Source organism: Carcharodon carcharias, chromosome 2 (genome assembly GCF_017639515.1).
Source record: "Carcharodon carcharias isolate sCarCar2 chromosome 2, sCarCar2.pri, whole genome shotgun sequence".
Taxonomy (NCBI): domain Eukaryota; kingdom Metazoa; phylum Chordata; class Chondrichthyes; order Lamniformes; family Lamnidae; genus Carcharodon; species Carcharodon carcharias.
The window spans coordinates 92,608,974-92,622,478 of record NC_054468.1 but is presented as its reverse complement, the minus strand read 5'-3'; the positions used below and the strand labels follow the sequence as shown (position 1 = coordinate 92,622,478).

General features: G+C 43.6%; 1 protein-coding gene across 5 annotated transcripts in view; it reads right to left on the bottom strand.

The window, feature by feature from the left end:
- The window catches only part of stk25b (serine/threonine kinase 25b), a 68,068-nt gene continuing 54,563 nt past the window's right edge, over positions 1 to 13,505 (bottom strand). For 2 of the 5 annotated variants that reach the window (XM_041174786.1, XM_041174773.1), the window contains 3 exons: positions 11,280 to 11,354; positions 9,085 to 9,221; positions 1 to 3,104 (listed from right to left, as the gene is read on the bottom strand). In XM_041174786.1, the coding sequence (XP_041030720.1) occupies positions 3,065 to 3,104; positions 9,085 to 9,221; positions 11,280 to 11,354 (252 nt within the window). In that variant the 3' untranslated portion in view covers positions 1 to 3,064. Of the gene's footprint in view, positions 3,105 to 9,084; positions 9,222 to 10,329; positions 11,069 to 11,279; positions 11,355 to 13,505 lie in introns of those variants that run through there. The other 3 variants (XM_041174779.1, XM_041174797.1, XM_041174804.1) reach the window with 3 other exon arrangements.

Here is a 13,505-nt window from a genome sequence, read left to right as displayed (position 1 = left end):
TCCATTCTTATATTTTATTCTTGTCCATTACACTGTATATAAAACACGATCCGCAGCTCCAAGAGCACGGATACCCTCCTTCACCATAAATAACTACAACCAAACCTAAACTGGACTTTAAAATAGGTAATAAATGGGTTGCAAGGACCAGATGTGCACTTGTACACTGTTAATACACGCAGTATACAAACACTGGACATACAGGAACACAATCCCCAGTTTCACTGACATGGCTATGGAGTTTTAAAAACTAGAGTTCTTTATGTTCACTCCTTCATCCATTCAAATGGCGGGTCTAATTGGGGACACAGTGAGGGGGCACAGAGTATCAACTAATTGAGACGTATCTAAGTCACCAATGAGGTGCAGGTATCTGGAATTTGGAACAGCAGGTTGGCAGACCCAGAGTCCCAAAAGATAGAGAGGCTTTTTATGAAAGGTGAAGCCAGCAAACGACTTTTTTGAATCATTTTTTGTGCCCAATAGCAAACCAAATTCTAAAAACACACCAGGATGGGTTTTCCAATATCTCTAGCTGTAACACCAAGGCAAATGTCCCTTCACGCCGTCTTATTAGGGATTTGCCAGTCATGCTGGGAGATCCTGACAGGAATGCTACCACTGCAGGTTTTGATGTTGGTCAGTTCTTTATCTGGATGATACCAAAAGTACCTTTAAAACTGGTGTGCACACTTCTTTTTCCCTTTACATACAGCTGCGGTATCCCAGTTACTCCCAGGCCTTAATACTAACTCTGTCCACTCTTGGATAATACTGTTCAAAGTCTTTTTTTATTTGCTAAAATTGTTATCTGTATAGGGGGTTATCGAGATCCTATATCTATTCCCCCAACCTCCCAAATAATGTGACCCTCACTTGTTCCACTTGGGCCCTTTCACTGTCTCCTCCTAGTTGCTACATCATGGCATTTGTATCAAGCTTCCATTGTACTAGCAGAACAATACGGCTGTCCATATTTCATGGTGGTATCATCAGTCATTTTGTTTCTCTTCCTAACGCAAGGTGTAAAAGCAAAACAACCCATCTAACTTGCTTTGCCTTTTTAGGCCGCACAGAGGATCCATTCAGAATTAATACTGATCCCAAGTTATACAACAGAATCTAAACTGAATGTTTCCTACTTGCACAATGAAACATTTGTGTACTTTAGATTTAAAAAAAAACACAAATTAAGGTGGGATACAGGAAATTATGGTAATTGCTGTCAGCTACATGAAGTGCGACAAAGAAACTTCCTTTTAGATTAGATGGATAAAAACTGCATCACCAGAGCTCAAAGCTCATTTTGTCAACACATCCTGCTAACGTTACCCCTATTTATCCAGTAGGAAAGTCCATGTCAATGCCATTAAAGACATTGGCCAACAATGGTTCAAAGACTGAAGACACTTCCCAAGGTACCCCAGAACATGGAGAGCCATTGGCGACAGCAACTCACTTGCTGTAAAGTGGGTTATAGTAACACTTCTTCAACACGCCTACAAATTCCTGTTCTCTGGAGTACTGATAGTACAAATTGGAGTGGATGGGGACAGAAGCAAAACATTTTAGGAATCTCTCTCTTAAATCTGTCCATAAACATCTAACTGTCTACAGGCCACTGACTGCCACTGCTCAATGTTTGGAAACAAAGGGTTCAAAGTGAAGGCCAGCGCAGAGGCAGTTCCAGATTTGGATTTCAGACATCCAATTTTAAATTTCTGTACAATCCAATGAGTAACTTATGGTCCATTGGTTTTTTTTGCTCGAGTAACACTTCAGGCCAGATCTCCCCCAGACATTGAGATTCCAGGTCTGGGGGTATTACCTTGATCTCCAGCACTGAACAGGGAGAAGAAAAACAAGGACAGAGAGCCTTGGCTTAATCCCTGATGGGTGTGCTTTGCTCTACTGAACACAAATATAAACTGAACCCTTTCAGACAACCCCACCTTTTAACACTGTGGAACTGTTCTTGAAAGAGACAGAATCACTTCTGCAGGTCTCAGTAAATTGGGGCCTTAAGAAAGATGTAGGGTCATGTTTCTGTAATTGGAGGGCAGCTATAGTGTTGGTTTAGACTGAGTGATTAACCATATTATTATCATCAAGAGTAACATTCTTGTCACTGATGGAGTTTCATGTTAGTTTTTTTTAAAATAAAAGCTTTTTCACCCCTTTCTGCATCTCACAAATTCTCCTGTCCAGCCAGTCTGAGCTAGTCTTTTCAATTGCTGACCTGAATCTCCTCCTGCAACTCGGTACCACTCAAGAGTCAGGTAAGCCTTGCTTCAGTGCAGGGCTCCATCCAGCAGGTTGCCACACTTCTGAGAAACCTCCCTTGATGGGGCCAGTGAGGTTGTAGTGATTGAAAGACACAGGCTTCAGACTCAAGAGGCAAGACACATATTGACTGTGTTGCCAGACTGCCCTTAAGAGTGAGGAATTTTTCAAATGAGGGTGTGACCTGACTAACTAAGTCTGGAATAAGCACCACCATCAACTCCTCTCACTACTTCACCTAATTGCTTCATTTTAACTAGCAGCACAATGTGGTCTCATCTTAAAAGGAGTAGCTTGGGGAAGGTTATCCACTGCATAGGATCCTCTATCCTGAATGCATTTAATCCATGCTCTTGCACCCTTATACATGGTGGATTTATTTTTAAAACCATTAAAAAAAATTGACCTTGAATTCTGAAACAAAACCTAGACAGGCAAGCAAAAGAGGTACTGTCTCTTTTTCACATAGTACATTTCTACTAATACAGCTTGATATGCACCAATTAACCTTCTCTGTATATAAAGAAAATGTAAAAATATTATAACTTCTAATCAAAACAAAAAAAATATCAACCCCTCTTATTTGGTGCCACCCCTCATGGCAGCAGCGTCAAAAGTAAAAGGTTTTTTTAGTTCTGATCCAACAGTGTGATCGAGTCTCGTTGCCATGTCCATGAAGCACTGGCATCAGCAGCCACAGGCTTTCCTAACTGCAGCAGGAGGGTGTTGTTGGGTGCTGGGTCACGGGGCACTTGGGAAGCCCCTGGAGGTGCCGAGATCTTCACCGCGCTGAATTCTTGCTGGATCCGCTTAGCGAATACCTGAAGTGGGGGGGGGGGTGGCGGAGGGGGGGGGTGGCGGAGGTGAGAGGAAAGAGGAACAAGTCAAAAGAGGCAGCTCCAACCCACAGTGCAATTCTCATCTCGTAGAGGCTACAAACAACACCCACTCAACATCTTCCATTCCATCGTTCAATTGCCCAGGTGGTATGGTCAGGCTTTTTAACCATGACAGAACATTACTAAAACAGAATTACCTGGAAAAACTCAGCAGGTCTGGCAGCATCGGCGGAGAAGAAGAGTTGACGTTTCGAGTCCTCATGACCCTTCGACAGAAGGGTCATGAGGACTCGAAACGTCAACTCTTTTCTTCTCCGCTGATGCTGCCAGACCTGCTGAGTTTTTCCAGGTAATTCTGTTTTTGTTTTGGATTTCCAGCATCCGCAGTTTTTTTGTTTTTATAACAGAACATTACTGTTTAGCCTGGTCCTCACCCCCCTCCAATTCTGAGAGCAGTCTATGTCGGGCTGTTGCTTGATTAATCTGAGGGACAACTCTCCCAATTTTAGTACCAGTTCCCTGATGTTAGAAGAGAACTTTGTAGGGCTAATTGTGCAGAGTGTGCCTTTGTTGTATCTGGTGCCTAGGTCGACCCTAGGTGGCTTGATGCAACTGAGTGGCTTGCTGGGCCATTTCTGAGGGCAGTTTTGAGCCAACCACAGTGCTGTGGGTCTGGAGTCACATAAATGCCAGACTGGGTAAGAATGGCAGATTTTTTTCCCCCTAGGGGACGTATAATTAATCCCTCCACGGTGGGATTTGAACTCAAGTTTCTGGATCATTAGTCCAGCCCTCTCGATTACTTGTTTGGTAACATAACCACTATGCTGAAGAAAAGAGCCCCAACCTGTTCAACCTTTCCCAGTAGCTGCAATCCCTCAGTTCAGGGACCTTGCTTCTAAATCTTCTTTTTGCATTTTTGCCAATGCTTCTATGGCCTTTTTAATAGAATGGAGTCCAGAACTGTGCACAGTGTATTAAATGCAGCCCGACTGGGGTCTAATATGAGTTTAACATCACTTCACTTTCAAATTCTATACCCCAGAAATAAATTCTGGTGTTTTGGTAATGCTTTTAATTGCTTTGCTGACCTGAGATGCTGCTTTTAATGATTAGTTCTTCTGCACCATTTAGTTTACTTTCTAAAGCACAAGGTGATGTTTCGGTTTATCTCAGTGAATTGCAACCTCTCATGTTTATCTAGGTTAAAGTTTGGTATTGTTTGACCTTTGGGGCAGGCCAAATGAACCATAATGATCATCTCCAGATACTACATTTGAATGTTCTGTATGTGCCTTAAATTTATTTCACCACAAAGACTAACTGTCAATATGAACCAAAAGTTTCTGTTTATTAGTTTCAGATGAATTTCTCAATGATGCTAACCACCATGTTTTTCTGTGATTTTAGATCCTGTGTGTAACTATCTAATACGTTAAAAATTAAATAATTTACTGCTTTAAATATGTTTTGTTTTGCCTCCTTTTCTGATTTCCATCTCACTCTACTGTCACCTCCATCTTCATGGTGCCTACTCTACTGATCCCCCACGTATGCACTCCTCTCCCTAACACTGTCTATTCTCAGGGTTTCTTATCTCTCTGTCTTGTGGGGGAAAGGATATGTACAGCAAGAGACAGAGAGCAGAAGAGAAAAGATGAGTGTTGTACACAGATACAGCGAGCATGGCAAACAGCAACCTGGAATGAGCATTAGAGCTGAGTGGAATAGACATGAGCTGTAGAACATGATTAATAAAGAATCTAAAAATCGATAAAAGAGTTGCGTAAGAGACTTAGTGCATGCGCTGTCTGACCATTAAGGATTCAACGATAATTTAATAGGGATTCAGAGAATCCTACACTGGGTGGAACTGTTCAATTAAACTTGATACTTTATTTCCCCATTTCTACTGCACAATTGAAAACAGTAACCTAGCTTAAGTTTGTTATTAAAAACTAAACTTGATAAATTTCTCATTGTACCTCTATCAACAATAATTCACATATATCAGAGCTTAAATTCAGATTCTCATAGTACCCAATGTTTGAGCAACAGGGAAAGGTGAGATCAGAGCTGTTTTCTCAGAGTAGAATCACAAAATGAAGGTTGAAATACTTTCCTTAAATGGACACTGGGTACATCATACGGTTGTTACTCTAACCACCCACAGGCACTTCCTACTGAACTCCAATATTCCCAAAGGTAATTCCCCCTGCTTTAATGTCCCTTATCCACCAAGGGAAGGGATGTCTCAATTTTGGAGGTATCTTGTCCACCGCAGAGGGAATGGTTGGGAGACTGCGCACTTACGATAAAGGTAATATATAAATTGAGAAAGCACATTAGGTTCAACTTTCAACTTCTGCGGCCTTCTTTAACCAGGCTTTGAGCAGCTCCCTCAGAGTGCTGATGAGTAAAAGCACTCTATTGTCCCAATAAGTCTCTCACTCCTGATTTGTACCTTGTGGATGGTAGGACAGGTTTTGGGGCTGTTCTCCTTTGAGAAAAGAGAACTGAGGAGATTTGATAGAGATGTTCAAAATCATGAGGAGTCTGCAGAGTAGATAGGGAGAAACTGTTCCCACTGGCAAAAAGATTGAAAATCAGAGGACACTGATTTAAGGTGAATGGCAAAAAAAAGGTGACATGAGGAAAAATGTTTTTACACAGCAAGTGGTGTCGTCTTAGGAAAGCAGACTATTTAAAGGTACAAAGATTATTGAAACAGGCAGGAAGGGTATTTGATGAGCAGATCTTTCTTGATTAAATCTGCTCTAAGAATTTTGACGAAAGTAGAGTGTCACGAACAATGAAAATTACCCCCTGTCTCAGTATTACTGCTGGTTGCGTTCAGGGAAAAGGCTACAATCTCTCAGATGTAGGACAAATTGGTTCCTGAACTCGTTTCTCTATAAGAAAGTTTAACAGGGGTTTGATGTATGGATGAGGATGTGAATTCAGGGTGGGACTCTGACTGATTTAATGTATTGGAATAGTTTTAAATACATATTTTAGTTAAAGTTAGGTCACTGTGATAGGATTAACTTCCTTTCCTTTATTGTTATCATTCATTGATATGTAATTTTTTAATGAATGAGCAATGTGCCCAAAATGAGTTTCTGTATGGACAATAAAGTAAATTGAAATTGGATGGCTAGGTCCTGGAATGCACAGTCTAAGAATGTGGTGGAAGCAGGCTCAAATCAGGCACCTGAAGAGAAAAGCCTGCAGGGCTCCAAGGAAAAGACTGGGGAGTGGGATTGGCTGAGTTGCTCTTGCAGAAAGCAGGCACAGGCACGATGGGCTGAATTACCCCCTTCTGTGCTGTAATCATTCTGATTCTATATACTGCCTTTCACACCCTCAATAGCCCAAAGCACTTTTTTTTTTATACGGAGTCACACAGTGCAGAAGAGGCCCTTCGAGTCTGCACGACATGTGAGAAACACCTGACCAACCTACCTAATCCCAGCACTTGGCCCATAGCCTTGAATGTTATGACGTGCCAAGTGCTCATCCAGGTACTTTTTAAAGGATGTGAGGCAACCCACCTCCAACACCCTCCCAGGCAGCGCATTCCAGACCGTCACCACCCTCTGGGTAGAAAGGTTTTCCTCACATCACCTCTAAACCTCCCACCCTTCACCTTGAACTTATGTCCCCTCATGACTGACCCTTCAACTAAGGGGAACAGCTGCTCCCTATCCACCCTGTCCATGCCCCTCATAATCTTGTACACCTCAATTAGGTCACCCCTCAGTCTTCTACGCTCCAACGAAAACAACCCAAGTTTATCAACCTCTCTTCATTACTTAAATGTTTCATCCCAGGCAATATCCTGGCGAATCTCCTCTGCACCCCCTCCAGTGCAATCACATCCTTCCTATAATGTGGTGACCAGAACTGCACACAGTACTCCAGAGTACCAAGGTTCTATACAACTCCAAAATGACCTCCCTACTTTTGTAATCTATGCCTCGATTGATAAAGGCAAGTGTCCCATATGCCATTTTCATCACCCCACTAACATGCCTCTCTGCCTTCAGAGACCCATGAACACACACGCCAAGGTCCCTTCGTTCCTTGGAACTTCCTAGTGTCATGCCGTTCATTGAATACTTCCTTGTCAGATTACTCCTTCCAAAGTGTATCACCTCACACTTTTCAGGGTTAAATGCTATCTGCCACTTATCTGCCCATTTGACCATCCCGTCTATATCTTCCTGTAGCCCAAGGCACTCAACCTCACTGTTAACCACCTGGCCAATCTTTGTGTCACACACAAACTTACTAATCCTACCCCCCACATAGTCATCAATGGCATTTATATAAATGACGAATAACAGGGGACCCAGCACAGATCCCTGTGGTATGTCACTGGACACTGGCTTCCAGTCACTAAAGCATCTTTCTGTCATCACCTTCTGTCCCCTACAACGAAGCCAATTTTGAATCCACCTGATCAAATTACCCTGTATCCCATGTGCATTTGCCTTCTTTATAAGTCTCCCATGTGGGACCTTGTCAAAAGCTTTGCTGAAATCCATATAGACTACATCAACTACACTAACCTCATCTACATATCTGGTCACCTCCTCAAAAAATTCAATCAAATTTGTTAGGCATGACTTCCCCTGACAAAGCCATGCTGACTTATCCCTGATCAAACCTTGCCTCTCCAAGTGGAGATAGATTTTCTCCTTCAGAATTTTCTCCAATAGTTTCCCTACCACTGACGTGAGACTCACTGGCCTGTAGTTCCCTGGCTTCTCTCTCAACCCTTCTTAAATAGTGGAACCACATTAGCTGTTCTCCAGTCCTCTGGCACCTCCCCGGTGGCTTGAGGGGAATTAAAAATTTGGGTCAGAGCCCCTGTGATCTCCTCCCTTGCCTCCCTCAGCAGTCCTGGACACAAATCATCTGGACTTGGAGGTTTGTCCACTTTCAAGCCTGCCAACACCTCCAAAACCTTGTCACTCTCTATATCAATTTGCTCAAGAACCTCACAGTCTCTCTCCCAGAGTTCGATACCTTCATCCTCATTCTCTTGGGTGAAGACGGATGTGAAGTATTCGTTCAACACTCTACCGATGTCCTCTGGCTCCACCCATAGATTGCCCCCTTGGTCCCTAATGGGCCGTACTCTTTCTCTGGTTATCCTCTTCCCACTGATATACTTATAGAATACAATGAATTGCTTTTGAAGAGCATTCACTGCTTTGTAAACAGACATGATAGCCAGTGTGCACAGCAAGACTTCTCAAGCACCAAGTGAGTTGAATTGTCATTTAATTTGTTGAATGATGTTGACCAGGCCATAAAGTTTCCCTTTCTCTCTGAATGTTGCTGTGGGATCTTTGACATCCTCTTGAACAGGCGTAGAGTGACCTAGTTTAGTGTCACATCAGAAACATAGCACTTCTGGCAATGCAATGCTCCCTTGGTACAGCACTAGTTTATTTGTTCAAGTCCATATTAATTTTGGCTCAAGAGCTCAGTGAGCGATTGAGTTGGCCAAGCTGACATTGCAAGTCTCTTCTGTCAGCTGTCTGATCCTGCATGAATGAGCCTGGACATCGTCAATCCACCTCCCCTGTTTACGTGGCTAAAACTGGCACCCTTAGGCCGAAAGTAGAATTGTTTCAGTGAAAATGTAAAGCACTTTAAAAGGTGCAGTGTGCTCCCAGCTTCAAAGTAGCCAAAGCAGGTGAACTGAACTGACGGTGTTATTTATTTATGCTTCAGACTGGTTTGGTGCGCCAACAAGCTTGTTATGTAGGCAGCCATTAAATGGGACCAGGATTACTTCATGTGGCTTTGTATAATCCCAACACATTAAAACACACCAGCTCATAAAAGAAAATGAGGATTTGTTAATCCTGCATGAAAATCTAACACTCAGTCCCTTAATCTATTAATGTATTTGTGAATATGGCTTCCTTTTTGTGTTTTTACTGACCTTCGTACCCGCTCCACCATGTGCGCTACCAGTTTATCCGAAATGCCCGGACAGGACTCCTCTGCCAGGTTAAAAGCATTCTCTAGCTCTTCAATGGCACCCAGGTTCCCGCCGCTGACTTTGTGCTTTTCTTGTAGCTTCAGCAAAATAAAATATGACATAATTAATGTGGAACATCAAGCCATTGCCAGAAGACAAAAGAGCCATCAATCAACAACAGAGAACCCTATGTTATAAGGGCACGGATATACACTCATCTCTGTAACCAAGGATCAGAACCCACCACATGGAGAGCCGGGTTACTTTCCTGATATCACTCTGTGGCATAGACACTGGTACAAAACCTTACAGGCCAAAAGGTTGGCTTGGCAAATTTAGTTTGACAGCAAGATAAAAGCAAAAAAACTGCGCATGCTGGAAATCCAAAGCAAAAACAAAAATACCTGGAAAATCTCAGCAAGTCTGGCAGCATCTGTGGAGAGGAACACAGTTATTTTTACTTAGTTCTGTTGAAGGGTCATTCGGACTCAAAAGATAACTGTGTTCCTCTCCGCAGATGCTGCCAGACTTGCTGAGTTTTTCCAAGTATTTTTGTTTTTGTTTTAGTTTGACAGAAGGTAGTTCCTGATAAAAGTTTCATTACTTTGAGGTCTTAACTAACTGGCATCATACAACAGCAAGGTGGGAATTCTGCAGAGTAACTCACCTCCTGACTGTCCAAAGCCTGTCCACTATCTACAAGGCACAAGTCAGGAATACTCTCCACTTGCCTGGACGAGTGCAGCTCCAACAACATTCAAGAAGCTTGGCACCATCCAGGACAAAGCAGCCCGCTTGATTGGCCCCATCCACCACCCTGAACATTCACTCCCTCCACCACTGACACAGTGGCAGCAGCGTGTGCCATATACAAGATGCACTGCAGCAACTCAGCAAGACTCCTTTGAGCATCTTCCAAACCCATGATCTCTACCATCTAGGAGGACAAGGGCAGCAGATAGATGGGAACACCACCACCCGGAAGTTCCCCTACAAGCCACTCACCATCCCGAGTTGGAAATATATCACCGTTCCCTCACTGTCGCTGGGTCAAAATCCTGGAACTCCCTCCTTAACAGCACTGTGGGTGTACCTACACCACAGGGACTGGAACGGTTCAAGAAGGCAGCTCACCATCACCTTCTTGAGGGCAATTAGGGATAGGTAACAAATGCTGGCCTAGTCAGCGATGTCTACATCCCGTGAAAGAATAAATATTCACAGGTGGTTTTACCAAATAAAAGAAATAAGATGATCGATCAAGGAAAATACTTTTATCTCTTCCTTTGAATGAAAACAGAAAATGTTAGAAATATAGAGCAGGTGTGACTGCATCTGAAGAAAAAGTGGGCTGATGTCCCAGATGTTGCTTAATAGCACTGCTTTTCCTTTCGAGGGCAGTGACTTGTGCTGGGTCTGCTCTCAGGCAACTCAGCTTCTTTCTGGTACCTCAACCAATGGTCAGTTTCTGAGAGTATGATCAGTGGAAGAGATCACCCATCCAAGCACAGACTAGTCAATAGGAGTGGGCCTCCTGATAAGTGCCTCAGTATCTTCCGTGCAGTGTATTTACTTGCAGATTTTTGGGGACAGACAGCATTCTTTGAACATGCTGAAAATCCAATAAATGGGAATGGCACATTAGACACGGATTTATTTTCTCTTGGGAGCTGCGTATAAATCCAGTCCAGACAGAAAGGATCAAGAGGAAGGAGCTGAATACAACAATGTTCTTTTACTTCTGCAGCTGAAGCATGAATGCAGCCCACGCTTGCGGAATGAAAGCATGTTCTCTCTCTACTGCTGATTGTGAGGATCCTTGGTGAAATCAGGTCTTTGATCTCAGCACTGTGCATCCATTCAGGATTCACACAGGGGACATGCTACTTTTTGATAAGTTCTGTTCACTCTAGTGCTCCTGAAGGTTCCCACACCATACAAATACCTGGGGGGAGGAGGAAGAATGGACTTAGTGATGTCAACAAAGATAGGCACCCAACCAACTTACTCCCTCAGGATTCTGCTGGTATTAATCAATGAGGAAGGAATTCCTTGTTCTCTATGCTTATATTAGCTGGCTTTAGAAGCATTTCAGCTGGTGTATACAAGCAGGCACACACACAAGCACATTTGGTCACATACAGTAGCTGCATTACCTCTCTGAACATGGGGTTGACCAGCGTCGTCAAGCACTTTGATTTTGGCTGTCGTTTCATGGGCTCCAAGGGCTTCATTAAAACAAAATACAAAAGAATGGTAAACAAACTCGGGCAATATTTCTCACCTCTGACCTCAACCACTCTACCACATCCCAGAAGCAGCTATAAACCGGGAAATGGGAATGGGAAAGGAAGTCAGGAAAATTACAGTCACCAGAGAAGTGGTACTGAGTAAACTGTTGGAGCTGTGGGCTGACAAGAGCTTGGGTCCTAATGGACTTCATCCTAGGGTCTTAAAAGAAGTGGCTTGTGAGATTGTTGATGTATTGGTTTTAATTTTCCAAAGCTCTCTAGATTCGGGGAAGGTTCCATTAAATTGGAAGATAGCAAATATAACTCCATTATTCAAAAAAAGGAGACAGAAAGCGGGAAACTACAGGCCAGTAGCTTAACATCTGTTGTTGGGAAAGTGTTAGAAGCTATTATTAAAGGAGTTATAGCAGGGCACTTGGATAAGCTCAAGGTCATCAGGCAGAGTCAACATGGTTTTGTGAAAGGGAAATCATGTTTAACCAACTTATTGGACTTCTTTGAGGAAGTAACATGTACTGTGGATAAAGGGGAACTGGTGGATGTACTGTACTTAGATTTCCAAAGGCATTTGATAAAGTGCCACATCAAAGATTACTCCGGATAATAAAAGCTCATGGTATAGAGGATAATATATTGGCATGGATAGAAGATTGGCTGGCTAACAGGAAGCAGAGCGTAGGCATTAATGGGTCTTTTTCAGGATGGCAAGATGTGACGAGTGGTGTGCCACAGGGATCAGTGCTGGGACCTCAACTCTTCACAACTCATATAAATGATTTGGATGAAGGAATTGAAGGGATGGTTGCCAAATTTGCTGATGACACAAAGATAGGTAGGAAAGTAAGTTGTGAAGAGGATGTAACGAGGCCTCTAACAGATATAGATAGATAGGTTAAGTGAGTGGGCAAAGATCTGGCAGATGGAGTATAATGTGGGAAATGTGAAATGTGAATTTAAATAATGAATTTATCTAAATGGTGGGAGATTGCAGAGCTCTGAGGTGTAGTAGAGAGTGCAAGAGGACCACCCTAGGACAGGCAGTCAGCAGCACGTAGGATCTAGTCCATCTAGAGGATCTAGCATCTAGTCTATACTCAAGTAGGAGTGAGGGTAAAATAAAAGCAAGGGTCCATATTCTGTTTAGTTAAGATATGCCTGGGGAGCTCAGTCCCGTGATTTGCACATCCTGCGCTATGTGGGAAATTCTAGATGCTCCTGGTGGTCTGAATGACTACGTGTGCAGGAGTTGCCTCTGACTGGAGCAACTCGAGCTCTGGGTTTTGGAGCTTGAGCAGCAGCTGGGGGCACTATGGTGCATGCACGAGGCTGAGAGATTCATAGACAGCATGTTTCAGGACGTGGTGACCCTGCAGTTTAAGGAAGTGCAAGCAGAGAGGGAATGGGTGACCTCCAGACAGAAGGAGGAGAACAGACAGGTAGTGAGGGAATCCCCCAAGTGCATCTCGCTCGCAAACCATATTTTGGCCTTGGAAAGCAAGTGATGGTTCCTCTGTGGAGGCCAACCAGAGCCAAGGCCATGGCACTGTGGGCGGTCCAGCTGCTCAGAGCGGGAGAAAGTGTGGAAGGGCAATAGTGGTAAGGGATTTGTTAGTGAGGGGAGTAGACAGGTGCTTCTGCAGCCATAGACGTGACTCCAGGATGGTATATTGCCTCCCAGTGCCAGGGTCAAGGATATTACAGAATGGCTGCAGGACATTCTGAAGGGGGAAGGTGAACAGCCAGAGGTCATGGTCCATGTTGGGACCAATGACATAGGAAGAAAGAGAAATGAGGTCCGGCAAGCAGACTTTAGGGAGTCAGGTAGGAAATTGAAAAGCAGGACTTCAAAGGTAATAATCTCCGGATTATTCCTGGTGCCACGCAGTAGTGAGTATAGGAACAGAAGGATAAAGCAGATGAATGTGTCGCTGGAGAGATGGTGCAGGAGGGAGGGCTTTAGATTCCTGGGGCGTTGGGACCATTTCTGGGGGAGGTGGGACCTGTACAAGTCGGACAGGTTACATCTGAACAGGAACGGGACCAACATCCTCGTGGAGAGGTTTGCTAATGCTGCTGGGGAGGATATAAACTAAATCGGCAGGGGGATGGGGTCCTGAAAAGTAGTTCATA